This window comes from Chelonoidis abingdonii, chromosome 15 (genome assembly GCF_003597395.2).
Source record: "Chelonoidis abingdonii isolate Lonesome George chromosome 15, CheloAbing_2.0, whole genome shotgun sequence".
NCBI lineage: Eukaryota > Metazoa > Chordata > Testudines > Testudinidae > Chelonoidis > Chelonoidis abingdonii.
In genome coordinates, this window is record NC_133783.1 from 49,559,316 (window position 1) to 49,575,108 (window position 15,793).

The window sequence follows — 15,793 nt, forward strand, 5'->3', positions numbered from 1 at the left end:
CCATTCCTATGCATCATACGCATTCTGGTTAGTTAAGGGTATGGCCTATGGTGTCTTCAGCATGCGCATGGCTCAGAGCTCTACATTTTCACTTCATCCAATAAATTCAGAGCAGCCTAGTGACATACCTAGTGCCTATCAGAGACTAGGACATGGTTGAAAGCTGGCTTATTCAACATACATAAAACAGAGAAAATATTACCAGTGTGGCAGAAACAACTGGAAAAAATCACAGTGTTTGTCATTGCCCCCCGAAAGAGTAAAAGTTTGTCACTCCGATTCTTGAGTTGTGAGTCGTGTTGGTTCTCCAGCTGTTCTTGGAGGTCCAGGAAAGAGGTTACTAGGAGTCCTTTTTACCATATGCAATTGACAAAGTTATGACTTTGGGTTGTTTTTTTTATATATGGACCTTGCCATGGTGACCCATTCCTTTGTCACCTTCAGACTAGATTACAGGAATGCTCTCTACATGGGATGCCACTTTCAAACCATTGAAAACTGGTAGCTAGTGTAGAATGGAGCACTCTTGCTGGGTTTCCTCCTCAGCACATTACATAGGGCTCTGGAATCTGTATTAGCTAACATGTGACTTCCAGGTGGAGTTTCAGCCACTGACAGATAAAGCCCTAAATGATTTGAGATTTTTGGCTACCTTCTCCCTGCATCATCCCATGTCAGCTGCAATCATCTGAAGTGCTCCAGCTAATAAGCCCAGTGGTTTAAACAGGAGGGGAATAGTTGTAGAGTATTCTCAGTGAAAAGGTCCTCAACTCTGGAATGTACTTCCTCACTTGATCCACCAGAGTCTGGATTCTGTGACCGTCAGATCATGGTGCAAGGTCCATCTGTTTTCCCAGGCTTTGTGGGGTGGAGAAGTTTGTGAGGTTGTGAAGCTGCAGTGGGAAATTCTTAGCTGCAGAGAGGCTGGAAGATTTTCAGTTTGGGCACATTGGTGCAATGCGTATAGATTTTACTAATGTTGTGTAAATGCACCCAGTGTACGGGATGGATATATTTTAATCAAATCTAAAGACAAAAACTCTTTTTGACTTTGTTGATGGGCTAGATGATAGAGTATTTCAGTAGCCTGATAAGCAAAGTATCACTGATTCAATCTTAAATCTCTGTGAATAAAGCACAGTTCAAATTAAAAAAAAAAAAAATACATGCCACCAAGAAACACAGATCTTGGAACTGTAAAGAAAGAACAGGAAAAGAGAAAAATAATTTCTTTAAGAGCTTGTTCCAAAGAGATTAGTTAAAAATAGTTAATGTTGCTCCCTTTGCCTTCCAACTCCTTACAAGAAATCACCATTTTGTGTTGATGCCATTTAAAGTAAATTATACTTTCAGTTTTGTCTGTTTCCTGCTATATTTATATTGAACTATTACCATGTACCAGAATCCAGAGAAAACAGCTTGTCTTACTGGATGTTGCCGGGAATGGTTTTTTTCAGATGACTTTAACATAGAAGGCTTTTAACACAAGTCGGCAGATTATCCCAAACAGAATATTGGAATTTAATCTCTGTGCGTACGAGCTGCTCACTTACATGGCCTTCACAGTGTTCTTTAATTACATTCCTACTGTAAACGAGGGCTAAAAAAAATCCTTTTAAAAAGGCAGCTCAGTTTTCCCTGAGAGACTTTAACTATGAATACCGTAGTAGGGAGCTGCCAAGTTGCTTGCTGAGGTCCTATACCATTTTACCTCTTTCAGGGACACATGTTTAATTAAAGCATTCCACAAGCTTTGAAACTGATTTCAGCTGGACAATGAATTTGGTGTAGTGAGTTTTGGTCCCCCCGCCGGCGCATAATAAACCCTTTCCTTCTGTATCCACAAATAATAGATTCAACTCATGAGAACTAGGAAAGTAAATGTCAGCTCTACTGCAGAACTTTACTTTCCAGACTGCTAGGGCAGCCTGAAAATTCATCTTTCTGGGTTTTCCTTTCTATTTAAAAATGTGTTCCTTACATGAGTTTATTAGGGTGGAGGGACAGAAACAGCTGTAAAACTATTATTTAAGAGACTGGGAGATTAAAAAAAAGGATATGAACAACATACTGGCATGGCACTTCTGTAGCAACTTGGGTTGGCAATTGGCAAGTATACTGCACAAAAATCACTGTCACAACTGCCACCTTGCAATCTCAGACAAGAGGCCAACAACTGAACGGTCATGGGAGCTGAAATATTCTCTCTCTAAGCTATGGGCTTTCCAGGGATGAGAAACAATGGCATGGCAGTGAAGCTGGGCTGTACCTGTTTAGGATAAATAGATAAATGGAGGATTTCTGTCCCCAGGGCTGTCAGTTCACCATCTGTCACTGGAACTTAAATTTACATACATTAAGAAAAAAAGGAGAAGTGCTATATTTGCTTTCTAGTTTTATAGTCTAGATGTTCCGTGTCTTACGCATGGAAACTGGATTTGAACTCTCAGTAGCATCTGACTGCAAGAATTCAAACAAGGAGATTTCTGGTTTTTCCCAGAATACATGTTTGGGCCACATGTTGTGAATGGGTGGTTAAGTGTAACTTTTTTTCTTTATTCCTATGCCTCAACAAGTGAAATCTTGGGAGCAACCAGGTCTGGGGACTTGTTAGAGAGATGCGAGCTGGCTGCAGGAAGGGAAAATGCTATGGCAGAATACCACCTATTACTTTCAGATAAGACAGTATTTGGATCTGAATCATTCTAAGGACACCTGCAGCTACTTTTGACACAGGAAATAGCTTTCTGTATGATTTTAACCAATCATTACCTAACACTGAGCAAGAGAGTTGGTGAAAATCGTTAGTAAAGCACAGAGGAATTACCAACTTAGATCTCTTTTCATGGACAGTGATGTGTTTACAACTGCTGACAAATTGAACAAGAATAGAAGCCAGTATCTTCCAGATATCAACACTTCTGCTGAGCATTTATAGAGCCTTTTACAAGTTCAAAGCACTGTGCAGATGCTTAGTAATTAATTATATGGATGGTAGTTGCTTTTCCTGCACAGAGCCCAAGTATCAGCTGTGCTAAGGAGCAAAGGGTGAAATTCATCCCCTGTTCTCAGCTCAGGACACCCTTCCCCAGGAGGGCCAGGTGTGGGCCTTGAATAATGGATAGAAGGTTTGGCACTAAAGCCTTGTGCAAGTGGGGCTCTGGCTCAATGTAATGGTGAATGTTTTGGCCTGAATCCCTCCACCCTGGCCAGTCCTTTCCCAAATCTCTATGATCACATGGGCCTGGAGCAGAGAAACTCTCAGAAGCAAACAGAGGGAGCAAAGGCCTCTATGACCCTTCCACCATCAGCTTCCCTGCAAGGCTTGAGTGCTATACAGGGCTTTGAGCAGCCTCTCTCCCCTCACATGGATTTCAGCCTAAATGAGCATCTTTTAACCTGTAGGAAAGGCTCTGGCTCTGGCCTAACTTCTGCTGACACCTTGAAACAGACAGTTTTGCACCCACCTTATAGTAGCTCCATCTAGGTTGCATTTCCCTAGTTTGTTTATGAGACGGTCATGCGAGACAGTATCAAAAGTTTTACTAAAGTCAAGATATAACACGTCCACTACTTCCCCCCATTCACAAGGCTTCTTACCTTGTCAAAGAAAGAAATCAGGTTGTTTTGCCACAATTTGTTTTTGACAAATCCATGCTGAAACTTACCACCTTATTATCTTCTAGATGTTTGCAAATTGATTGCTTAATCATTTGCTTCATTACCTTTCTGGATACAGAAGTTAAGTTTACTGGTCTGGAATTCCCCGGGTTGTCCTTATTTTGCTTTTTATAGATGGGCACTATATTTGCCCTTTTCCAGTCTTCTGGAATGTCTCCCGTCTTCCATGACTTTTCAAAGATAATCGCTAATGGCTCAGATATCTCCTCAGTCAGCTCCTTGAGTATTCTAGGATGCATATCATCAGACCCTGGTAACTTGAAGATATCTAACTAGTCTAAGTAATTTTTAACTTCTTGTAATTTGTGTTATCACAGCTTCGTTCTGCCTGTGTGCTTCAGTAGCCTGGTCCCCCTCCCTATATCCTTCCGTTTTCATCTTCACTTGTCTTGTAATGTCTTTATCTAAACTGTAAGCAAGTTGAGGCAGGGAACATGTTTATTGTTCATGTCTCAGAAGCTATAAAACATGAAATAATTGGTGTAACCAACAGCTATTAGTCAGAAAAGTATTGGTGTAATCAGGAATGCTATCAAGAAGCGATATTTGGATCTGATCCTCCTTTTACTTGACCCACACTCTACTACTGAGTGTCTTTTAATGCCAATTCTCATGTTTTAATCTACAGTGCATTAAAAGCAGTATCTTTATTATTAGTTCAAAGAAGTTTTCAAAATAGCATCTTAAATTACTATTTGAAAAATAAGTAGAATCAGTGAATAATTGTCCTGACTGAGGTAGATGTAGTCCCATTCCACAAAAATTCTTCAGTACAGTTAGGTCAAATAATGGAAAAATCCAATATTTAATATTCCCCAAATCAGTTTTTTCCATCTCGTCTTCAAAACAGGATCATAGCAAAGAACTGAAGAGCACGTCGTTGTAGGTTCACCATAAAAATCTCATACTTCTCTTCCCCTTGTAAGGCTAGAAACTAGGAACCATCAGAACATAATGGGCCAGATTTTTATTTACACTAAGGTCCCTTTACCTTCCTTTTTGTAGGTATACATTATTTTTATTATTTACATATTTATTAATTTTAAATTTATTAATTTTAAATGGCTGTACATGTAATAATATGGATTATATTTAATATTCACTTTAAGGTCCCTTTACCCTGGCACGATAGCGTAAAGGGGTAAGTGTAATTGAAAATTCAATCCAGTTTGTGTCCAATAGAGAGCTCAGAGTCAGGAAGTGTTACAAGTTTAATAATAAAATGTTAATATGATTTATTATATATTAAAGATGCTCAAAACTGTTATATTTTCAAAAATAAATTTAAACCAAAACAAACACACTCTGTACAGTTTGACAAAACTGTCAGTTTTTGTTTCACTAAAAAAACTGAAAAATTCTGTAAAAAAATTTCAGTTTTTGAAAAACTAAACAACAAATTGGTTGGGTTTCTTTTCTCCTTTCTCTTCCCATTCTTCCCTTTTTCCCCACTGAAAAGGGGGGGGAAGGGGGGAAATAAAAAATCTTTCAGTTTTCAGCTTTTTGTCAAAAAAGGAACATTTTGACTGAAATTTATGTTTTCTATGAAAATATACATATCAAATGAAAAGGCATTTTTTAATGAAAAAAGTGTTTCAACACAAAGTTCTACGCAGTTCTATTATCTCTTATATCTACATTTGTGTGTATATGTAAAATAGGGGAGTATTTCAGAGAGATGAATTAGATAATACTAATAAAAATAAGAATCAACATCTATTCCAGAATAAGGTGGTGCATGAGTATAAAGCACAACAGCTATTCTGGAATATCTCCCTATGTGTAGACACTCTTATTCTGGAATAAAATTGTCTTTTTCTGGTTTAACTTAATGCACTTCTAAAAGTGAAACTAATGGAGTTATTCCAGAAGAGCTACCCTGAATAGAACTTGGCAAAACTTTTCAGACAAAACTTTTCCATCAAAAAAAGTTGCAGGTTTGGGTCTATGACGTTTTGCAAATGTGTGTCAAATTCACCAAATTGTTGCAGTAAGGTGGAAAAAAAAATAATCTAGAAAAGCTAAAAAGTTTTGTTTAACTTTTCAATTCACAATGACTTTTCATAATTGAATTGCACTTCAATTTTATTTTTAAAAATTATGAGTCTGATCCAGCACGATTTAAGGTAAAGGAGATTTTGCCATTGACGTCAGTGGAGCTGGAACAGGCCATAACTGCTCACAGTTGGCTTCCTCCATCCTGCTACTTTCCTTGGTATCAATTGCAAAATTCCGCTTGACTTCAATGAGCACAAGAGTAGGATTTTAACATAAATTCAGCCCCCCTTCGCTCTCCCTAGAACCAGCATATGCTAACTCAATTTTAAAGAAATTTTTCTTACCAATTAGGTAATAATACTTAACACGAACACTGAGAACTTAGATAGCATTTTACAATTTCAAAGCTCTGCACAAGTATTAATTAGTGTTAATGACTCATATTACCTAATAAGATAATGACAAACCCTGCAGCTCACAATATCTAATTTCTATTTTCAGTGACAGATAAGAGGCATCTCTTAAAGGATATATTTTCTTCTGGATCCCTTTCTGCCTATTACTCTGATAGTTTTGGGAAACTGAGTGTGCATTGTGGCATTTTTCTTTTTAATTTGTGGGCAAGAATTCATTGCACAAAACACACTTTTATCCACAAAAAGGGGTTTTAGCGATAGTATCTCTGGGTTTGAGGGTTTTATATAGAATGACACTGGGTCAATGTGGTCTCCTAAGCATTACTGGATGAGGAGAAGGGGATTCATTGCTGCCCTTTAGGGGAAACAGCAAAGGCTTTCTTGGTTTCTTGATGGGTTGCCATTGCCAAGGTAATGCTTAATGGATTAAGTCTTGTGAAATAAATTCTGTAAACAGAATGTGGGCTGAGATCATTTAAACTCATTTCCCCTGTGTCCCCTTACAGTCCTGGAAGCTGTCAAGTGCAGGCAACCTGCAAGCAGACTTTTCTCCCAGTGTTAGTCTTGAGTCTCAACAGATGCATAAAACTGCTTGTTTTTCATATACTTTCTGTGATGGTATTAAAAAAATTACAAAAAAAGGCTTCACAGTTTCACCCATTGCATCCACCTAATCCTGCAAGGGCACCAAACATTGCTCTGTTTGTCTGTCATTAGAACATTAAAGATGTATGTTTATGGAAGAATGATGTGGGAGTCTGAAGGATTTTAAATAAAGGAATGGCACCAGAGATGGGTGTATGAACAAACAACAACATCCAGGGTTAAGCAGTATCATTTCAAGTGCTGGAAGCATAGAGAGCACGAGGCAAGGCTTTTGCCCTGAAGAGTTTATAAACCAAAATGGGCGAGTGGACGACATGGAATTACATGTCAAACCTGAGAAAGTGCTATGGGGATGGTGCTGGGGGCAAGACTGGCAAGGAAGGGTTGTGAAAGAAGTGGAGCAGAACATTCAACTCATGGAAGTGGGGAGGCTGTTCTGAGTGCAGAAGAAGGAATAAACCTGATGGTGAGGATTGAAGGAAAGGGCCGATCTTCATTTCTTGTTTAGAAGTAAATCAGTTTCACTTTTCGGTATTAATGAAATCCATAAATCTACATAACTTTTTCCAGAGCAATAAATCCTTTCAGAGGCTTTTAGCAATTTCTCCAATTTTGATTCACTCATCCACAGACTCCTCTTTTTCCATGCTGAGTGTTGCAGTGGAAACCTTCTCATGCAAGCCGGGGGAGGTAGGGCAGGATTTCAATTCGAGCAGGAAGTGAACAAGACTAAGATTCATACCCATGGCACTAGACGCAGTTGCCATGAGAATGTTGACACCAGCTGGGTTAAGAGAAGCAGTAAATCTCCAAGGACGCTACCAGCAAGTAAACAAGAGTTGTTCTAAGCAAGCCTTCGAAGACAGGGAGTTGGGCATAACTGGCTGCCTCACCTTCACCACCGTATTATCTTGCCATGCAAAACTGCTAGCCTAGACATTCAGCCTTTTGGATGTGGTTCTTCCAGAAAGGACAACTCAACATGGTAGATCATTGTGTGGGATTCTCAATTACCTATCATGACAGGCAGGAAGTTCACAGTATGTTCATTGCCAGGGCCGGATTTCTCATTAGGCACAGTAGGCTCATGTCTAGGAGTGCCAGCATTCTAGGGGTGCCTAAAAATCCAAATTTTGCCACTCCTGGGTCCTGGCAAGGGCAAGACCAGCTGAGGGGGAAACGGCCCCATGCAGCCCTGCTGCTCCTCACTCAGCCTGGCGGACAAAGTCACTTCCCAGCAAGGCCAGTGAGTGCAGACAGGGGCAGGGCTTGGGAGAGTGGATTTCTTGGGGGTGGGGCGGTTCTGGGAGAGTTCTGGGCAGTGAGGGGGTGGGGGGACCTGGGCAGTGCAGTGTTTGTGGGGGTGCTGGGCAATGGGGGAGGTCTGTGTGTTGGGGTGCTGGGAAGTTGTAGTGGGGCTGTGTGTGTGGGCATTGGGAGGTCTGTTAAAAGTTAGAAGTGGTGGGGTACCCCCGCCACCTGCAGCAGTCAGGAGCTCCAAGCCACCACAGGTGGCAGGGGGACCCTCGAGCTCTGTGCCGAGGGGTGCTCAAGGTGCAAGTCCAGCCCTCTTCATTGATTATACCATGGTTGAGTAAAACACATCCTGTAGCTAGCTACTTCAGGGCCTGAATCTACACATACTTCCACATGGGACATAGTGCTACCAACATGAAGTCCCAGTTGACGTCAACTGAATTGAACGGGACTACTCGTGAGTAAAATTACACGTTTATAAGTGTTTGCAATTTAGGCCTGAAGTGATGTGGAAGAAAGTCATTGTTTTCTTGAAATTCTTTGGGTATAGATATTTTAGTGAATTCAATAATTGTCCGATTATTCTGTAGTATTTATTACCTATATAGTGCCAGGACCAGCGCTAGAGTTTTTCGCGCCCTAGGTGCACGGCCATTTCGCCGCCCCGCGCGCCACTCCCGCGGCTCCGGTGGAGCTGCTGCAGCCATTTCTGCGGAAGATCGGTTGGTCTGCGGCTCCGGGGACACTAGCGCACGCACCTGTCCTGCGGGAGGTCCACCGGAGCCGCACGGGACCAGAGGACCGTCCGCAGGCATGCCTGCGGCAGCTCCACCAGAGCCGCGGACCAACGGACGCTCTGCAGGCACGACTGTGCAGTCCACCAGAGCTGCCTGCTGCCCCCCCCCCCCCCCCACCCAGCAAAATGCTGCCTCCCGAAAATCCTGGCCCCTAGGCGATTGCCTAGTCACCTCAATGGAACGCGCCGGCCCTGCATAGTGCCTTTTATCCAAAAGAGCTTCACCAACTCCAGTGGAAACCAAATCACTCCTAGTATCTGAGGCCTCAATTCTGCAAGCACTTACAATCATGCTCAAATATAAGCACGTGAGGAAACCACTGACATCAGAGGCTCACGTGTGAAGTTAAGTGTATGCCTACGTGTCTGGAGGCGTGGGGCAGAGGTAATGTAAAAGTTACCATATTTTCTGGTTTGCCCTTTTTATCACAAAACTTCAATCTTATAATTAGAGCTGGTCAAAAAATATTCCTCCCCATTCCACAGCCCCATGGAACATTTTGATGAAAATAAAAAAGACCATAGACATTGTCAATGGAAAATTTTGATTTGCTGGAAAAAAAAAAAAAAAAAACCTGAAAAATTTCAAGCAAAGCAGAACCTAACTTGGAAAAATTTTGTTTAGTCAAAAACTCAATTTTCCATCAAAATATAGTTTTGATGGAAAATGTTAGGCTAGCCCTACTTATAATATTTGATCACTAATTTTATAAAATGATCATAAAAATTCAAAATGGAAACACAGTTGCAATTCTTTACCTTAGTCTTCAGTCATTATGAATATTTGAATTAAAGAAACAGTTGAGAGGGAAAAAATGGACATGGCTATGATTAGATTTGAAAGTGAACTTTGATTATTATTTATTTCTATTACCATAGTGCCTAGGAGCCCATGTTATAGACCAGGACCTCTGTACAACCACAGAACAAAAAGCCAGTCCCAGATTGCTACCTTTTTGTACACTGTTTCTGTGACCATTTCAGTATTTGAGCTCTGTGCACACCAAGGCTCACAGAGAGTTAATTTTACACTCAAATGCTAGTTCCTGAATTGTGTGTTTGATTGTAAAATGTGCAGTTTTCACAATGTTGATTGTTTACTTAAGTCATTCAATCTGGGAACAAAAAGTGTCTGAGGTAACTAACTAAGGCTCTGGTCCTGCAATTTGAAATGCATGGAACCTTACAGCCAAGCCGGAGCAGGGGCCTGAGGTCTCCCCATGTGGATCAGATTGCAGGACTCAGGCCACGAATTGTAGTGACTGAAAGTGGGTACTATCTTGTAGCTGGTTAGTAGCTTATACAAAATGATTTTCTGGGCTCAGTGAAGTTCCCAGAGGGGAACTGGTCTTTGATTATTAGCAGTAAATATGCCCAATGGCCTGTGATGGGACACTAGACAGGGTGGGATCTGAGTTACTATAGAGAATTCTTTCTTGGGTGCTGGCTGGTGCTGGCTTGCCCACATGCTCAGGGTTTAGCTGATCGCCATATTTGGGGTCGGGAAGGAATTTTCCTCCAGGGCAGATTGGCAGAGGCCCTGGGGGTTTTTCACCTTCCTCTGCAGCATGGGGGAACGGGTCACTTGCTGGAAGATTCTCTGCACGCTGAGGTCTTTAAACCACAATTTGAAGACTTCAATAACTCAGACTTAGGTTAGGGGGTTGTTACAGGAGTGGGTGGGTGAGATTCTGTGGCCTGCATTGTGCAGGAGGTCAGATTAGATGATCATAATGGTCCCTTCTGACCTTGAAGTCTATGAGTTGTCCACATTGCTAAATATCTACACAATTGCTATTAACCAGCAGAGGTGTCCAATGGTAAAATTGACCTTGCAGACTAAATTGCCCTTTCATCCTTAAAGACCCACAAAACCAGGTTGAAGGTGCACAGTGGGCAGGAGAGTGGGGGTAGGAAGTGATGTAGGGACACTTGCATTTCTTTTGCCTGTGCAGTACCTGGTCTGTGGATTATCAGCGAACTTCAGTCTGTGAGCCAGATACCTTAAACAATTCAATTAAAAAAGGTAAGGAAATAATGCAGATTTTCTGCAGGCTTGGAAGCCTCTGTACAGAGACCAGTTCTTTAAGGGGAATGCTCTGCACCAAGGCATGATTCTTATGACAGCAAAAACTAGAAGGATGGTGTGGTAGTTGAAGCATATGTGATGTGGATTCTATTCCTGCCTCTGCAATGATTTATTGCTCAGCAGCCTTGGACAAACCTCTCTACCACAGGTTCCCCGTCTGTAAAGAGGGTATAATAATACTTCCCTTCCTCACAGAGTTTAACGAGGTTTCATTCATGAAATATTTCTAAAGTGCTTTGAGATCTTTGGAGTGAAGGCATCACAGAATTATTAATGGTACTTCATTAAGACTCATAAAAGCCAAAATATCTGAAAAGATCACTCATCTGAAGGTCTTGATCATGTTTAATAAAAAGCATGGACTTTTTTTTTTTTAAACTAACTTTCACAAAAAAGCCAGTCTGTGAATGATATGGTTTGAATATGGACCAACTTACTCATATTCATCCTGCCTACAAAATCTCTTACACAGACAAGAGTATTTTTAACAACACTAAACTCATCCCTGCCCAAAAAAATTAAAAGTTAATTTTACCCTGACTAAGACGGACACGTATGACTTGCAACAGGTTACCTGGAAGAGGAAGAATTATAATTATTGTTTAAAACAAGCATGACAAGTAGTAAAGCAAAGTTAGTGTTGATCTTTTTGATTATAAACGTCTCTAAGTCTAAAGCTGAAACAAGATAAAAACACCAGAGTTAGCCTTCTTATTGCCTATAATGCATGACAAGAATCCTCTTTACTGAAGGAGTTAAAGTTTTTGCAATAAATCTAGTATGCCACAAGCTAAATTTTTTGACAGCCAATCTGGTGTAATGCAACAAATCAGTGTAACATAACAAACAGCAGACGCATTCTGTGGCACAGCGTCCCCATAAACTTCAATCTCTGGGTAAAAATCTTGATTTATTATATAGCTTTTGGACAGTTACGAAAGAAAATTTGCCAAAGATCAGAATAATCAACTCTTTCACCCAAGCAGTTTTTTATGAAAGAATAAAGCACAGAATGGGTCTGAGCAAAATAAATAAAAATTCCACACTTTCAACCCACAGAACCTTTTGCGTCATTCAGAAATATTTGCAGACATTAACAATCTTTTATCATCAAAAAGGCACTCCAGCCTTCAAAATTAGGGCTTTTTCTGAAATTTTCTTTATTTGTAGCCATCTAACTATTCTGTTAGTGCCATTACTAACTTGTAAATACTTATTGAGGTTACATTTGTCAAAGTAGGGCTTTTTAAAGATGCATGTAGCTAATTTCCCCTAAAAACTCCTCTGTTTTGCTAAGCTATTCTCTGCAGGTTATAAAAATAGTAGTATATAATTTACAAATAGTATCTGTAATAGGATTCATTGTTGTGAATGTCTGAACTACATGTTTTCATCCACGGAAAGGGAAATAATACTTCATACTCCTCTGGGAAATGCTAGTTGTTTTAATGCAATTTGCTTCTCCTCATTTTGGACTCGTGAAGAGGGTTGCAAACAGAAACATACATTAGCCATTCATACTAAATATACTAGCCCCATTCAGAGCACGTAAAGGCATTACTGTTGCATCATTCTGAACAGCGCTGCTGTTCCACTTGCCCGTGTAATTAGCACACAATACAGGCCAGACAGTTTCCTGGTGAGAGGCGCTGTGTACGTAGGACAAAATAAAATAGTAACGGTCAATAAATAAGTAACTAATTAAATAAATAAATAAATAAATGCTGTTTTGACATCTGACCCAAGAAACGGCTTCTTGGCTAAATGGCACTTTCGTAAAGATGTTCCAATTGTTCGTTGATTTATCAAAAAAAATTGCTACTCACTGAAATTTAGATATTTGTATCTGAGAAGAAGTGGCGGGGGAGGAGTTATTAAGCAAGTCTTTCAGTAAGACACCAGATGATGAATAGTCAAACACAGAGTCTCCTGTAAACACAGAGAGAACCAAAAGGTATGAACTGACTCATAATTGTGTCAACACAGGTTGCAGACCCTTGGTTTCTTTCAGCCTTCCTGTTTTTCACAGATTTCTTTTCCCACTGCACTTTTTAGACACAGTTTCTTTTCAACACACCTTAGTGGGGTGCAGAAGTATAAAAGTTTTCAGACTGAGAGGTAGATATTTTTACACACACACACACACACACACACACACACACACACACAAGTGTGACGGGTTTGGTCACAGAGACCCCCTTGGGACTGTCACCTGACATGCTGGAATCACCTCCGAGCCCGTTTTCCCTGCCAGCTTGGAACTCCAGAACCCTGCCTTGTTGAGCCAGACCCGCTTAAAACTCACTACCAGTATCTCAAAGCAATTAGCTGTGCACAGATCCTGTTTGACTATGCCACTGTGACAGAACCTGTCACAGTGGCCCGTCACATGTAGGGTTGTTTTCCCGCCCCCTATCTCAAGAGCCTGACCCTGCAACTCATCCTCATGCAATTAGACCACTAAAGTCAATGAGGTTTTTCACCTGTAGAAAGGTTGCAGGATTGGACCTGTGATTTGGAAATAGGTTGTCATGTGGACTGCTAGATCTTTTCCAAAAATCCAGTTTAAAGATCTCACAAAATTGTATAAAACTAAGCAGTACAGCTCCAAAAGAACTGCTCCATCTGATCTTCATCCTCAGTAACTTAAACAGTCATATATTAGGCTTAGGCCAGACTGTGATGTACCAGTACTCACGCTGAGGAGCGCCCAAGTCCTTCTGAAGTCTTATTAAAGTCAATGTGTAAAGTGCTACTTAACAGGAATAAGGGTGGCAGGATCTGGACTTTTTATTTCCATCTGTACAAAAATGCATCAATCACTATAATTTTTAATCAACAAATTATCTTTGCAGCAAAGCCACATCTGACCACTTCACCCCAAGGGAAACTTTCTGCCTGCATTTTTTTTTCTGGTCCATTAATAAAAAGATACAAAGAAAACAAATTTCAGGAGGGAACTGCTACAAATAAATGTCAGAAATGACACCCATCTAGTATTTCAGAAACAAGAAAAGTTGAGACAGATTGAATTTTTTAACAATCTTCCTTGAAGGTTATTGTGTGTTTCACTGCAGCAGGAAGTCTCATGCTGAACAGCTTTCCCCTGTAGGAGCCAAGATTAATTGAATAGCAGAGATAATTCCATATGCAAATGACAATATATTAAGTCCCCCTTGCTCCCAGCAGGTTCCGTACCTTCAGATATTGTTCCAAGGTTTGCGTGAATATAGAGAAGGCAAGTGTCCATGAACTGGAAAAGGGGCTATTTCTTTTCTTTTTTTAAATGTCCATTGCCCTTCTTTAGCTCCCTTCAACCACATAGCAAGGGAAGTGAAATTTGCTGGAGGAGACCATGAAAACAGTTTAATAACTTTCCACATATTTTCCCTGCATAAATACTTGGCAAATCTGGAGTATAAATCATGCTATAGCACATTGGTCAAGTCCCATGAGTGCCACTGAAGTCAGGCAAATTATGGTATTTGCTATCTCAGTTGTTACAATTTCTCGCCTTTCACTTATTCATTGCCAGTGTCTGGATTTACGTCAGAGGGGAAAAATAGGAGTTTCGCTTGCTAAAGTTAACCCCTTATTGCAAGAACGGTAACATCATGCTTTCCAGCAGCAATTTACAAGGATATACTCATTAACATTGCTCAGTAATGATGCAGTCAAGAAAATTTCCAGACGTGAGCAAGAGAGATTATACTCTGTGGAAACAGCAACTGGAAACTCCAATGCCAAACCTTTGTTTAATATTTGTTTCACATCAATAAAAGTAATTAAAAAAAAAGTTTTACAAGACATATATAAAAGTGCATAAAGACAGTGCTGTGACATGTATGCTGGATGGCTACTGCTGAGCGACTCTGCTTGCCTGTATGAAGTGTTTACTATTTGCATATTACCTCCAGAATAAACTAAATTATTAATGTTGAACCACACGGAAAGGCTCTCTGCTTTTGCCAAGTCTCTGACTCCCTGATATAGGGCTACTTCTTTCAAGGCAATGTCAGGTGATGCAGAAAAGGAACCATTTCCACTCGGTAGAGCCTGTTATGCCCAATGTTGGCCCTCGTATGAACCAACCAAAGAATCTGTTACATGTATCCTGAATTGTCTAATGGAGATACACCTTGTAAACGCAAGTCCACTTTGGCTGCCAGGGCCTGAATACACAATCAGAGGGGCTTGGCCTTTGTCCTCTGCCTTGCAAAGGCATCTGTTGTCATGGTCAGTGCATCTTATGCCCAGAACACCAATGTTAGTTTCTAATGCCTCCTTCAGAAACTGAAAAATGCATCGTTTGCACAATGAAGTTACAGGAGCTAAATGGAAGCTGCTCAGGTGTGGAGAATATGTACTTTGTTTCTGAAATGTTTCTAAAAGAGAATAGGCCTCTTACCTATTGTTCTTCGGAGATCTTCACACAGGCTAATGTGAGGGAATTTCAAGATTTCCTTCCACTTTTTGCTCTTGCCTTTGCGCTTTCCTCCACCCCCTGCAGAAGAAGGAGAAAAAATGTCAGGATTATAATCTTTTTCAGTGCCACACCCAATCCGCACCTGGGCTGTCCTCTCACTCAGACCTATTAGGCCAGTAACAGCCCCCATAAACACCTTTTGAGTATCGCAGCTCTGTGAGAGTGGCAGTCAGAGTCAGTGTTCTGTTAGAAAAAGGCCCAGGCTACACTGATATTTGAAAATTGTATTGGCAGAGATAGGTCAAGGAGGCAATGTTTGGATCCAGACCTGGATGATTGAAGCCTAGAGTTCAGTATGAGCCCCAGATAAGATCAACAAGTTTGAGAGTGCTGAACTGAGCTGTTCTCATGGCATTGCAACCCAAAGTGAATTCATGAAAATTAGATATTTGTCTGACGTTTCCATCACCTTAGATTTCATCTGAGGCACATCTGAATAACAGGCCCCTTCCGATTTTGAATCT

The 15,793-nt window shown here is 40.6% G+C and overlaps 1 protein-coding gene across 3 annotated transcripts in view; it reads right to left on the reverse strand.

Moving 5' to 3' along the window:
- The window catches only part of GRK5 (G protein-coupled receptor kinase 5), a 232,592-nt gene that overhangs the window by 117,476 nt on the left and 99,323 nt on the right, over positions 1 to 15,793 (reverse strand). For all 3 annotated transcript variants that reach the window (XM_032780769.2, XM_075072511.1, XM_032780766.2), the window contains exon 2: positions 15,252 to 15,347. In XM_032780769.2, coding sequence (XP_032636660.1) covers positions 15,252 to 15,347 — 96 coding nt within the window. The remainder of the gene's footprint in view (positions 1 to 15,251; positions 15,348 to 15,793) is intronic.